The 12,675-nt window shown below is 45.4% G+C and overlaps 1 protein-coding gene across 3 annotated transcripts in view; it reads right to left on the bottom strand.

The window, feature by feature from the left end:
- Positions 1 to 5,427, bottom strand: part of Cdh1 (cadherin 1) — a 73,856-nt gene extending 68,429 nt beyond the window's left edge. For all 3 annotated transcript variants that reach the window (XM_077105763.1, XM_077105764.1, XM_077105765.1), the window contains exons 1-2: positions 5,380 to 5,427; positions 4,438 to 4,552 (exon numbers count right to left, since the gene is read on the bottom strand). In XM_077105763.1, coding sequence (XP_076961878.1) covers positions 4,438 to 4,552; positions 5,380 to 5,427 — 163 coding nt within the window. The remainder of the gene's footprint in view (positions 1 to 4,437; positions 4,553 to 5,379) is intronic.
- Positions 5,428 to 12,675: the final 7,248 nt, after the last annotated feature.

Below are 12,675 nucleotides of genomic sequence, written 5' to 3'. Positions count from 1 at the left end.
GAGGGCACTAAGGCTGAGAGAGGAGTGTCTTGGCCAGTCAATGCCCCTCCACCTGGTAAGACGCATTACCTCAAGAATCTTCTAAATTTGGGGAAGATGCCTTATGGACCTTGGGGAGATGCGGAGGGTTAGAAGTAGATGAGAGAAAGGAAAAGGAAAAGTGCAGAAACATCATAACTAACATAAGCTGCAGTATAGAAAAGAGTAACTTACAAAAAAGAGAGAGAGAGAGAGAGATGAACAGGGATGGGGAGACCAGTGATTTCTTTTTAATTAATCAAAGATGAAAAAACACTTAAAAATATGACTCACTGCCCTTCCATTTCTGGATTCAGATTGGAGGTCTCCTTCTCTGGCCTCCACAGCTTTCAGAGGGAAGCACTGGGTACTCAACTCCCCAGGGACACACTCAGGGCAAGTGAGTGACTGACTGGGCAAGCAGCCCTCACAGCACATTTAAGAATTCCAACAGATCAATTCCTCCCTGCCCACCTACAAGCAAGCTCCAGGGCTGATCTGAGGCCACAGAGTAGAGATTGAGAGGAAAAGCATAAGCCAAGGTAGTGAGTACTTATTCATTCATTCGTTCATTTGCTCAAAACATTACCTGAGTGCCTTCTATGTCCTTAAGAAATTATTAGCTGCCATGTTGCTATATGTTTTTTCTTTGCATTCATTCTCACCTGCATTTACGTTCAGTTTTACCTGCTTTATTCATTACTGTAACCCCAAGCTCTACCTACTGCTGGCATAAAATAGGCATTCACATTTGTCAACTAAAGGAATAAATGTGGACACTCAGATACCCACATCCCAGCTGGTGCCAACTAATTATTTATCAAATATGAATTAAGAACTGGAGATATAGATCAGTGGTAAAGTGTTTGCCTAGAATGCATGAGACCCTGGGTTCATGACCTAGTACCACGAAGAAGGAAAAAAAAAAGAATGAATTTATAGATGAGGAAACTGAATTTCACAGAAGTGACGTCTGAACTCACATAGCTAGTAGCTGAAATTCAAATCTGGATCTTTCCTGTACTTGCTCACTGGACTATCCTAACTTCATTCTCATCCTCCTGTCCTGAAAGGGGATGGAAGTGAGACACAATGGACACCCCTAAAGGCCAAACCTGGACTGTGACAGGTGCCTCTAGGGGATTTTAGGGTTTTGGCAGCTGTTAAGAGATGGGGAGCTGATTGCTTCATAGGCTCTGGTTTATCTGGGGCTATACTTGGAAGGGACTGTGTAACAGACACCAAGGTGAGCATTTCGGAAGAAAAATCTTGCCCAACCCAATAAAAAGCCCGGGAGGACAAACAGGGATTTCCATAAGCACCTGGCAGAGAAGGGGGTGGGGTGGGGGAGCTGCAAGTCAGCCTTCCTTAAATGGCCCTGCAGGACCTGGGACTTCTCCGCCTCCACTCCTTTGGAGACACAAAGGGAAGGGCGGGAGGCCCACTGGTCTCCTTTCCCTGTAATCTCTGTATCAGTCCTTGTCTCAGACATGACTAATTGGGGAAGTTACATGTAGGAGTTTGAGGGGTGGAGAAGTGGGTGTCTGATGAAGTGATCCCAAAGCAGGTTTCCATGTTTGCTTTTTAAAGTCCACTTTAATGAAGGGACCTGCTGTTGTTTGTACCAGCTTTCAGCACATCTTTCAGAAAAGAGGGGAAATGGATCTGTTTAACCCACACAGATGGGTACCTGTGAACCAGATCAATCTATCAAGCAGCTAAAGCTCACTCAAATCCAAAATATGGGCCCTGTTTGTCCAAAACTAGAGAAAAAAAAAAAGAAAACCATCAATCGAAAAGCCTGCCAGGTTTTTATTCCACCCCACATCGACTTAAAACTGTGTACTAGGCTAATAGCTCTGAGATCCCAAACTGTCAAATATCCTGGGTCTCTCAAACCAGTTTGTCCTAAGAAAAAGGAAAATAATTAGCAACTCTAAAGAATCAGTTTATAGTTGAGGGTTTTTTTTTTGTTTGTTTGTTTTTTAAACATTCTCCACAGAGAAAAAAAACAAAGGAATTAACACAAGACTTCAATTATGGAGCTAATCCCATGGGGTACAAGAATGACCCCAGCGAACCATACAGAAGTCCCCTCAGTTCAGTCAAAACCCTATTGTGACACTTCAGCCATGGGTTCCTTATTTGAAATCCCTGGGCAGCAAATTCTTCACGAAGCCCATGTCTAAACCCTGGACTGTCTAAAGACAGCAAGGCCACCATCCTCAATTCTGACCACATCTTGAAATCACAAAGCTGGTTCCTGAAGTCAAACGCATGATTTTACAGAAGGACTTCTGTCCTGGAGTAATCCTACATTCAACTGCTACAAAGAGATCCTACAGTATAGAATGGCAAAAAAAGTTAAAAGTCAGGAAAACTGTGGAGTGGGGTGGGGACTGCAGTCACAAAAGGACCAGGAACCAGCCACACAAGAAGCTTGTGGAATGTGTTTCTACCAAACCACCAGCCCCAGGTCACCCCCCACCTCTTACCTAATTAGCACCATCTCTGTCATCACCACTTGCTTAGGGGTGGGGGACATCAACACCTCAGTCCTTAGTCTACTTCACAATGGACACTAATCACCCAAATACTTTAATACCTTCCTTCTTATTTGTTCATCTTTCAAATCTCTCTCTCTCTCTCTCTCTCATTGAAAAACAGAAAGGGTAAGAGGGAGAGAAAGACCAACTGTGGATCCTTCAGCAGATTAAATTGGTCTTCACCTGTTTCCTCACTTGCGAAATAGAACGGTTTCCACTCTCCTAAGACTAGTAGTAGCTGGGTGCAAAGGAGCATACAATCCCAGCTACTCAGGAGACTGAGGCAAGCAGATCACAAGTTCAAGACCAGCCTCAACAACTTAGCAAGACCCTATCTCAAAATAAAAAAAGAAAAGGGACCGGGAATATAGCTCAGTAATAGAGCACCCCTGGATTCAATTCCCAGGGATAGGACAAAAACAGACTAACCCTCCCTATGCACTACCAAAGGAACTGGCATGGGAATACAAAGCAATCAGCACACCTCATACATGTGCTCACACATACACCTGCCTCTCATTTCTAACCCCTGTCCTAATCTACAAGGCTGGGTCAAGACTGCCTCCGCCCAGAAGCCAGTTTTCACTGCCCATTAACACTCATCCGAACACCTCAGGCCACCCACACCCTTTCACCTCTCACTGCCCATGTCCAACAGTGCATCTAAAGGGATCCTGGGATACTCAGGAACCTGCTAGAATGTACAATTCAGAAGACAGGGCTGGAGTGTCCCTGTCCCTACATCTCAGTTTACTCCTTGGGCAGCCAAGGCAGAACATCAAGTAGAGAGTGAACGAGTCATCACTGACCTACCCCAACATCATACAGAAAGCTCCAGACACAGATGAGTCTCAGAAGAGCAAATATGGCTATTCAGTCAAACTGCAGTTTCTCTGTGAAACACACCATGCACAGCTGGAACAACTTCCAAAATTTAAGACAACAGCATGATTGCTGTAAATTTTTCACATGGCTAAAGACTATAAGAATAAACACAGTGGACGTATTTCCTCCAGGAGGAACTATGGGAAATTTCTCTTTTAAAAGTGTTTCTTTTACTATTATTACTGCCCAATCAACAATAATCATGAGGGAAGAGAATGTGCTTTTGATACAAAGTAAGCACCTGGGAATTAGTGAAACCAGAAGGGAAACCAGCCTCTTCCCTTGCTTCTAGGGCTGCCCAACAGTGAAGTGGAAAGAAGCAAACTCTAGATTATCACAGTGATAAGTCCTGAAATATATTGGGTGTTTGTATGCATTTTCATCCCCTGAGTCAGAGCTACTGTGCTTTTATTTAAAAAAAAAAAAAAAAGGAATCATTATTCTTTAGGTAAACAGTACCTGTATCAAAATGTTTTCATCTCTATTAACAAAAGCCACAGCCCTAGAAACCAAAAGGTGGCTCTGGCTCTTCAGTCATCCCCTGGATGGTGCATAATGGGGCCTGGGAATCAGATCCAGATTCAGATTCCTGTTCAGATGACTCTAGGCAAGCAGAGTCATCACCTTCTGAGCCTCAATTTGCTCATCTATAAAACAGTAATACTTCTGTCCCACGGTCCCACCCAGCTGGTTTCTGCAGTCTGAAATGATAAGACTGTCTCCAGTGGCCAGGGATATGAGAAATACTAATGTCCTCTAAATGCTCCCGCCCATCTCCAGCCCTATAAAGTTAACTAGACAGGGCTCAACCACAGTCCTCAACCTCGATAAAACTTTAGACCCATGCATTTGTGTAAATTCCAAGGGGGTGCTTGAGAAAGTGAGGGGAGGGTTGTCCACTCCACCCTAGGGGTGTGGAAGTGCAATTTCCAGGCACCTTCCCTACCCCTCCTCACTCAGCCCAGGGACACCTGCAGTGCGCCCTCACCTCTGCCCAGGATGCGGCCTCTCTCCAGGTGCCTCCGAGGCACAGTGAACGTGTAGCTCTCAGCGCTAAAGCCGGGATGGCAGGACCCCGGCTCCTGGCAGAGCCATGGTGAAACCTGGAGTGAACAAAAAGTACCGAACCCGTGTGACTTGGGGGTTCCCTCCCGCCCACACCGAAACCAACAACCCGCTGCCTCTCCCTGGCTCCCGGCGTAGGGATTGTGGGAGGCACCCCCACCCCGGGGCAGGCACCGACGTCATCCTCTCCTATCCCGAAACCCGCAGCTAAGCCCCCACAAACTCCTGGGAGAGGAGGACACTGGGTCATCTCCTGACAATCTAGCCACCTTTCTTTCCCGTCTTCTTTTATTATCTTATTGGAGATGTCTTTACTCTTCCCGACCCTACTTTCCTTAGACCGGGAGCGCTCTCGATTCCACTTCCTCATACCCAGGGCGCTCTGACACCTTTGGCCCTCTTTCCTATCCCAAGGGGCCCTGGTTCCTATATACCATCCTTTCTTTACATGGCAGGTGCCTTTATTTCTACTAATGCTCCTTTCTTTATCTGACTCCCCTTTTCTTGCACCGTGATTCCCCTTGTACACACCCCGACCTCCATCCTGTCTCACACCCCCAAAGCCCGCCCCAAATTCATTCAGCGGCCAACCCGGAGTAAGTACCCAGAGTTTGCAGCTTGGCGCGCCCCCCACCTGGGTATTGGCCGGAGGGGGCGGGAAAAGTCCCGCTCTCCCTCATTCCTCTCCCAGTCACATCTCGGCGGAATCCAGAGCTCCGCGCAGCTTCCAAGCCGTTCTGGCCCTTTGGACCCAAACTTCCTTGGAAGAGGGAAACTAGGCCCGCAGGAGAGAGGAAAGGACTCCGGGCTCAGCGCGGATCATGGGGCCGGAAGGTATTCCCTCTAGTCAGGGTACTCGACTTACCTGCAGCAGCAGCAGGAGCGCAGAGAGGCTGCGGCACAGAGGGCCCATGGCGGGCCGTGTGGGTGCCGACCGAAGGCGGGGGCCGGGCGCGGTCGGGTCAGGCCGGGATGGGCCAAGCTAGAGGCTAGCTGGATTTCCGCAAACTCACAGGTGCTATGGAGGCTCCCGAAGCCACTGAGCTGGGCAGCGCTGCAGCCGCCAGGTGAGCCCGAAGGCACCACCCCCGGTGCCGCTGATTGGCTAAGGACGCACCTGCCAGTTTCAGCCAATGAGCGGCGAAGCCTTCAGCTTTCTCCGCGGAAAGGGCGGACGACCCGCCCCCAGCCCCGCCTCCCAGTTTAGCGCGGACCTGTAGACACACTGGTCTGTAGAAGGTAGAATCTGTGAGTTCTTATTCCATGGTGTTCGAATCCCAGCACTGAGGGTGACCTACTCTAAGACCTGGGATGAGAAAGGGCTTTACACTTTACTCTTTATCTGGTATCTGGCTCCTTTTTTCTTCTCTCTCTTTTTCTTTGGGATGTTGGGGATTGAACCTGGGGTGTTCTACTTCTGAGCTACATCCCCAGCTATTTTTGTTTTATTTTACCAGATTGCCCATGCAGCCCTCGAACTTGCTATCCTCTGCCTCAGCCTCCTCAGTCACTGAGATTACAGGCATGAGCCACCACGCCCAGCTTTTAGGTTTGTTGGTTGGTTGGTTGGCTTCTGCAATACTGGGGATTGAACCCAGAGGCATTCTACCACTGAGCTCTTGACCCAATGGCTCCCCGCCCTTTTTTAAATACTGTGGTTGAACTCAGGGCCACTTTACCACTGAGCTACATCCCCAATACTTTTTATTTTTATTGTGAGGTAGTTTCACTAAATTACTAGAGCTGTTCTCGAACTTTCAGTCCTCCTGCCTCAACCCTCCAGTCTCCAAGGATTACACGCATAGGCCATCGCACCAGCTTCTAGTTCTTTTTATAATTTTTCCTCCTCTTAGTACTGGAGATTGAACCCAAGGGCCCTGTACCACTGAGCTACATCCCCACGTTTTAAATTTTAATTTGAGACAGGAGTTCACTAAATTGCACAGGCTGGCTTCCAACTTGCCATCTTCTTTCCTTGGCCTCTGGAGTAGCTGTGATTTCATACACTACCTCTCCCAGCAAAATCTACTCTTAACTGCAGTTCTCTATAGGTTAGTGAATCAGCAAATTGGCCCACTAGGTCAGAACTGTCTCTTCAAGCCTTGGAACAATGATCACAAATGCTTCCATACGGTGTTGTGAGACGCCCATACAACTAACACGATCAAGTTTCTGAGCCAAAGAAATTCTGTGCAAATATAAGGGGCAATAATAGAAACAGAAGGTGCAGGGTCTTGAAGTTACTTGCAGGTTCTGTGCCAAATACTTGACATTGACCATCTCCTTTAATTTCATCTGGAAACTATATAAAGGGCTAGGGGTGTGACAATACTTGTCATCATAATACTGTCATGCATAAATTCCTAGATTAAATCTCCAGCACTGCAAAACAAAAACAAAACACCTAAGAGCTGTGTTACTATTCCCATTCAATAGATGTGTAATTGAGGAATGAATAGGCTGAGGCTAGTCCGAGCTGGTACAGGATTGAAACACACCTCCCACTGACCCCAGGGCCCTTTCTCCATCATCTTCACCTCATGTGGCCCCAGACAGTCTCCCTCCCAGTTGGAGCTGCAGCTTTCAATCTGCATTTTTTTTTTTAAATGCTGACCTGGAAGAGACCCTTAAGAGTACACTCAAACTTGTTATTGGCACATAATTCATTCAATGTCACATAATAAGTCAGTGTGAAAGCCAAGAGCAGCCAGTACATTGGCATATGCCTGTAAATCCCCAAAATTTGGGAGCCTGAGACTGGAGGATCCTGAGTACAAGGCCAGCTCAGCAACATAGCAAGACCTCCCCCACCACCCACCCAAAAAAAAAAAAAAAAAAAATAGAAAGAAAGAAAGAAGAAAAATCAAGACCAGAACCCACAATCTCCTGATCGGCAGATTTGGGATCTTAATACCACAGCCACCATCACCTTCTCTAGAGAATTCTGTCCCTGGTAAAGTAATCTTAGGATCAAAAACAGAATAGACAGGCAAAACTTAGATCAGATAGTTTCCCTGTCTGCCTGTGACTGGCCACTATCTGCGCAATTTGGCTCTGCTGACAAGGACATCTCCCTTGCCTTCATTCAAGCACAGTCAGAACCATAAAGCAGTATGTTTCTGCCACTCCATAGCTGTGTGACCTTGAGCAAGTCAGTGTTCTCATCTGCATAAATGAATTGACTCTGGATAGTGGAAAAGCAATCACTAAACAGGGTACTTGGCATGTAGCAGCAACCGTTCAATAAATATTTGGTGTGGACATAGTACTGTTGAAAGGCCCAACCGCATTTGCCTCCCTCATGGGGAAGGCCATGTTGAGTATTGAAGGTGAATCTGAGCCCACCCACAAGGAGTACTTTCTCCACTGCAGAGGAGAGGTGTTGTCTCAAACCAAAACAGTTTCCTGGCAGCCCCTCCCCCCAGGCTGACCCCTTCAGTTTAATGAGTTTCCAAACACACACCCAGCATTTTGGATTTCTGCATCTTGGCTCCCTCTGCCTCTTAACCCACCAGGAGGCTCAGAGGAAAAAGGCTCCGGTATTTCCTTTCCCACTGAGGCTCCTGCTGGACTGTGCATTAAACAGGATAATGGAAATACAGAAAGGGGCGTTTCCCCCATGGGGCAGCCTTGTCCGTTTATTTTTTTTCCTCCCAGTTATGTAAAAATACATATTTCATACCATCACTGGACCCAGGGAGCCTTTGGGACTTTGCTTTCTTCTACCCAGCAAGACCTGGCCTTGTAACTCTGTGGTGACTCTCCCTGATTCTTCCATTACGCTAGGATAATTCAATAAAAAGGATTTTAGAAAACAATTAGGGGCAGTGAAGACAGGTCAGGCCTGATGTGCTCTTTAGACTTCTCGGCAAGTCCTTCCTTCTCCAAGCTCCTGGAAGGGTAGCTACCCCCTGGCCATTCAGACTGAGGGAATACAGAGGGGTTCCATGTCAGGGTGGGCCCAGTGTGACTGGGCAACACAGGTAATTGCCTCTGTCCCCTCTTCTATTAAACAGAACACCTCGCTATGGAGATCAAATGGTCAGTGTGATGAGCCTGTGCTGGTGACATTGAGCTATGCTCTCAGGGTATTGATCTCAGAATAGCCCAGTGTTCAAATTCCAATGCTGCCACTATCTGGATGGCTTAAGACACTTCAATCTCCCCCAGCCCATGTTTCCTCTTCCATAAAATGGAGACCTTGATAACACTGAATTCATAATCTTTTTCTGAGTGTGCTCAGCACTCTTTGCCCAATACCTTGCCTTCCCAGTTTTAGGTAAAAATCCAATGTCCCCAGGAAGCCTCCCCTGCCCCAGGCTGTCCTTTCCCCCACCCCCACCGGGAAAGCCTAGTGGGCTATCTCTGTTCTCAATGGGGAAAACCTTTCACACAGGAGAGTTAGTCATTCGACCCTCCAGGGTCATTTGCATTTTAAAGAGCGTGTTGGGGGCTGACTTGCTTTTTTCCAAGCTATGAAAGCCTTGGAGCTACTCCTTCCTGGGTACTTAATCTGCTATCTGTGGATGAGCTTCTGGGGGACCTGTGAACCCCCTTGAGCTTGTATGCAACTCTGTCAATGAGGTGGGAAGGCTCTGCTTTCCTTAGCTTCTCAACCAGGGAGTAGGAAAAAAACAAGACCCAGGAGCTGAGATCTTGGGAATTTCAGGCACCGATAGGAAAAAGACTTGTGATCCAGAGGCCCTACAGGTGCCCTTGAGATCGCTCCAGAAAGATAACAGACCTTTCCACCAGGTGCCAACTGGCATACATCCCTCAGCGCATTACAAACTCCAGGTTTCCTCATTGCAGATTGCTTCTCTGATGGACTTCCATTTCCCAGCTGCCCTGGTGACTGGTCAGGCGGGAGGCTAACGATTAATCCCCCAGGCAGTCTTGTGCCTTTTATCTCTGGCAAGGGGACTGTAATAATGGTGTTCAGACCAGGAGAGGTGCCCCTCCCCTTGCCCTCTCCTGGGGGAGCCCAACCCCCATCTGGCTGGACCGGAATCCCCAGGGAAATTGGAATTGCTAGGGATTATAGCAGGATCGGGCTCCTGGCTGTGGGGGGAGAGGAGGCCCCATTCCTGCTACCCTAGGGGGCCCTCCTGACACCTCTGCTGGGCCACCTGCCAGCATGCAGGGGAGGAACTGGATAAACTGCTCCAGCCTCCTGTCCAACTGAGGGTAACTGATAGGTGGCCTGCCCTTTGTAGCTGAGCCTGCAGGTATGCAGTTTTATTTCAAAAGCAAAAAAAAAAAAAAAAAAAAATAGGGGCTGGGAATGTAGCTCAGTGGTAGACTGCTTGCCTAGCACATGCAAGGTCCTGATTTGGATACCAGCACTGCAAAAAACATTTTTTTTTTTTAAATTTAAAAAATAGACCCAGAGGGGCCTTGAAGCCTTAGTAGCTGGTACTACAGGCAGGGAAAACTTCGCATAGTCAGATGCAACTTAAAATATATATATATTTTTTCAAACTGTTGATCGAATTGTCAGATATGTAGGGCCAACTGTATAATGAAACCTCATGTATCTCTCACCCAACTCCCAATTTTTTTTGTACTGCTGAGGATTGAACCCAGGGCCTTGTGCAAGTGAGGCAAGCACTTTATCAACTGAACTATATCCCCAACCCCTTTTGTACTTTTAAGAAGTTTACAATATATAAACTTTGTACCAAATCTTGTTTCATCTTTCTTCTTCCTCCTCCTCCTCCTCCTTCTCTTCTTCTTCTTCTTGGTAAATATTTATTTTTTAGAAGTAGTTGGACACAATACCTTTATTTTATTTATTTATTTTTATGTGGTGCTGAGGATCAAACCCAAAGCCCCGCATGTGACTCCACCGCAGAGCCACACTCCCAGGCCTTGTTTCTTCTTTCTACCCCAGCATTTTTATTTTTGTTTTTACAGAAGAGTTTAAAACAAATTGAGAAAACATGTCACTTCTGCTGTAAGTATTGCATTCTGCATCTATGATCAAGACATGTTTTAATTTTTTGGTACAAGGAACTCAACCTAGGGGCGCTTAATCACTGAGTCACATCCCTACACTGTTTTTTTGTTTTGTTTTGTTTTTGTTTTGAGACAAGTTCTCACTAAATTGCTGAGGCTGACCTCCAACTCATGAGCCTCCTGCCTCAGGCTCTGGTGTTTCCCCAGCCCCCCTCCTTTTTTTTTTTTTTTTTTTTTTTTTGGTACTGGGGACTGAATCCAGGGGCATTGAATCACTGAGCCACATCCCCAGCCCTTTTTTGTATTTTATTTAGAGACAGGGTCTCCCTGAGTTGCTTAGGGCCTCGATAAATTGCTGAGGCTGGCTTTGAACTCATAATCTTTCTGCCTCAGTCTCCCCAGCTGAAACAGTATCACTAAATTCCCTAGGTTGGCCTTGAAATTGCAATCTTCCTGCCTCTCAGCCTGAAGAGTAGCTGCGATTATAGACATATGATACTGTGTTGACTTTTTTTTTTCTGGTACCAGGGATTGAACCCAGAGGCACTTAACCACAGAACTATATCACCAGTCCTTTTATTTTATTTTATTTTATTTTAGTTGTAGTTTGACACAATTCCTTTATTTTATATATTTATTTTTATGTGGTGCTGAGGATGGAACCCAGCACCTTGCATGTGCTAGGCAAGTGCTCTACCACTGAGCCACAACCCCAGCCCATCCCTAGTGGTTTTTTATTTTTTATTTTGATATAGGTCTCTAAGTTGCTTAGAGCCTCACTCAGTTGCTGAATCTGCTCTGGAACTTGCTCCTGAGTCCCTGGGTTTACAATCCTGCACCACAGTACCAGAAACCCTTGTTCATTTTTTTTTTTTTTTTTTTTTTTAGATATAATTTACTACATATATTTAAAATATTCAAGAGGACCAGGAGCAATGGTGCACCCCTATAATTCCAGTGACTAGGGAAGATGAGACAGGAGGATCGCAAGTTTGAGTCCATTTTGGGCAACTTAGCAAGACCCCCAGCAACTTAGTGAGACCCTGTCTCAAAAAATAAAAAGGGGGCTGGGGATGTGGCTCAAGTGGTAGCGCGCTCGCCTGGCATGCGTTTGGCCCAGGTTCGATCCTCAGCACCACATACAAACAAAGATGTTGTGTCCGCCGAAAACTAAAAAATAAATATTTAAAAATTCTCTCTCTTTCTCCTTCTCTCTCTCTCTCTCTCTCTCTCTCTCTCTCTCTCTCTAAAATAAAATAAAATAAAAAGGGTTGGGGATATAACTCAGTAGTAAAGTGCCCCTGGACTAAATCCCCAGTACAAAAAAAAGGGGGGGGGCTAGGGTTGTGGCTCAGTGGTAGCCTGCTTGCCTAGAACGTGTGAGGCACTGGTTTCAATTCTCAGTACCACATATAAATAAATAAATGAATAAAGGTCCATCAATAACTAACAAAAATTAAAAAAAAGAAAAAAGAAAAAAAGTCTCTTAAAATATACAAGATGAGTTTTAGCATTTACATATATTGTGAGACCATTAACAATTCAAATAATGAATGTATTCATTTTGTTTGTTTTTATTTTGATATAATTCTAGATTTGCAGTTACAAAAACAACAACCAGACCATGGTTCATCCAGGTATGTCATCCAGACGGCACTCAGGAGGCTGAGGCCAGTGGATTTCTTTTCTTTTTTAGTTATATGGACATAATACCTTTAATTTATTTATTAGTTTATTTATGTATGTATTTATTTATTTTATAGGTTAGGTTTTTAAATTAATTTTTTATTTGTTTTAATTAGTTATACATGACAGTAAAATGCATTTATGCACTTTGATATATCATACATACCATGGGATGTAATTTCCCATTTTTCTGAGTATACATGTTGCAAAATCATATTGGTCATGTAGTCACATACATAGATAAAGTAATAATATCTGTTTCATTATACTATCTTTCCTATCCCCACATCCCCTCCCCTCCTTCTACCTAATCTAAGGTAACTTCCCTTTACCTAATCTAAGACAATGCTATTCTTCTCTAGTGCCCCGCCACCTTATTGTGAATTAGCATCTGCATATTAGAGAAAGCATTTGGCTTTTGGTTTTTTGGGATTGGCTTATTTCGCTTAGCATGATATTCTCGAACTCTATCCATTTACTGGAAAATGCCATAATTTCTCACCAACATTTATTCTTT

Source organism: Callospermophilus lateralis, chromosome 18 (assembly GCF_048772815.1).
Source record: "Callospermophilus lateralis isolate mCalLat2 chromosome 18, mCalLat2.hap1, whole genome shotgun sequence".
Lineage (NCBI taxonomy): Eukaryota > Metazoa > Chordata > Mammalia > Rodentia > Sciuridae > Callospermophilus > Callospermophilus lateralis.
The sequence above is the reverse complement of the archived record's forward strand: the minus strand, read 5'-3'. Positions and strand labels throughout refer to the sequence as shown.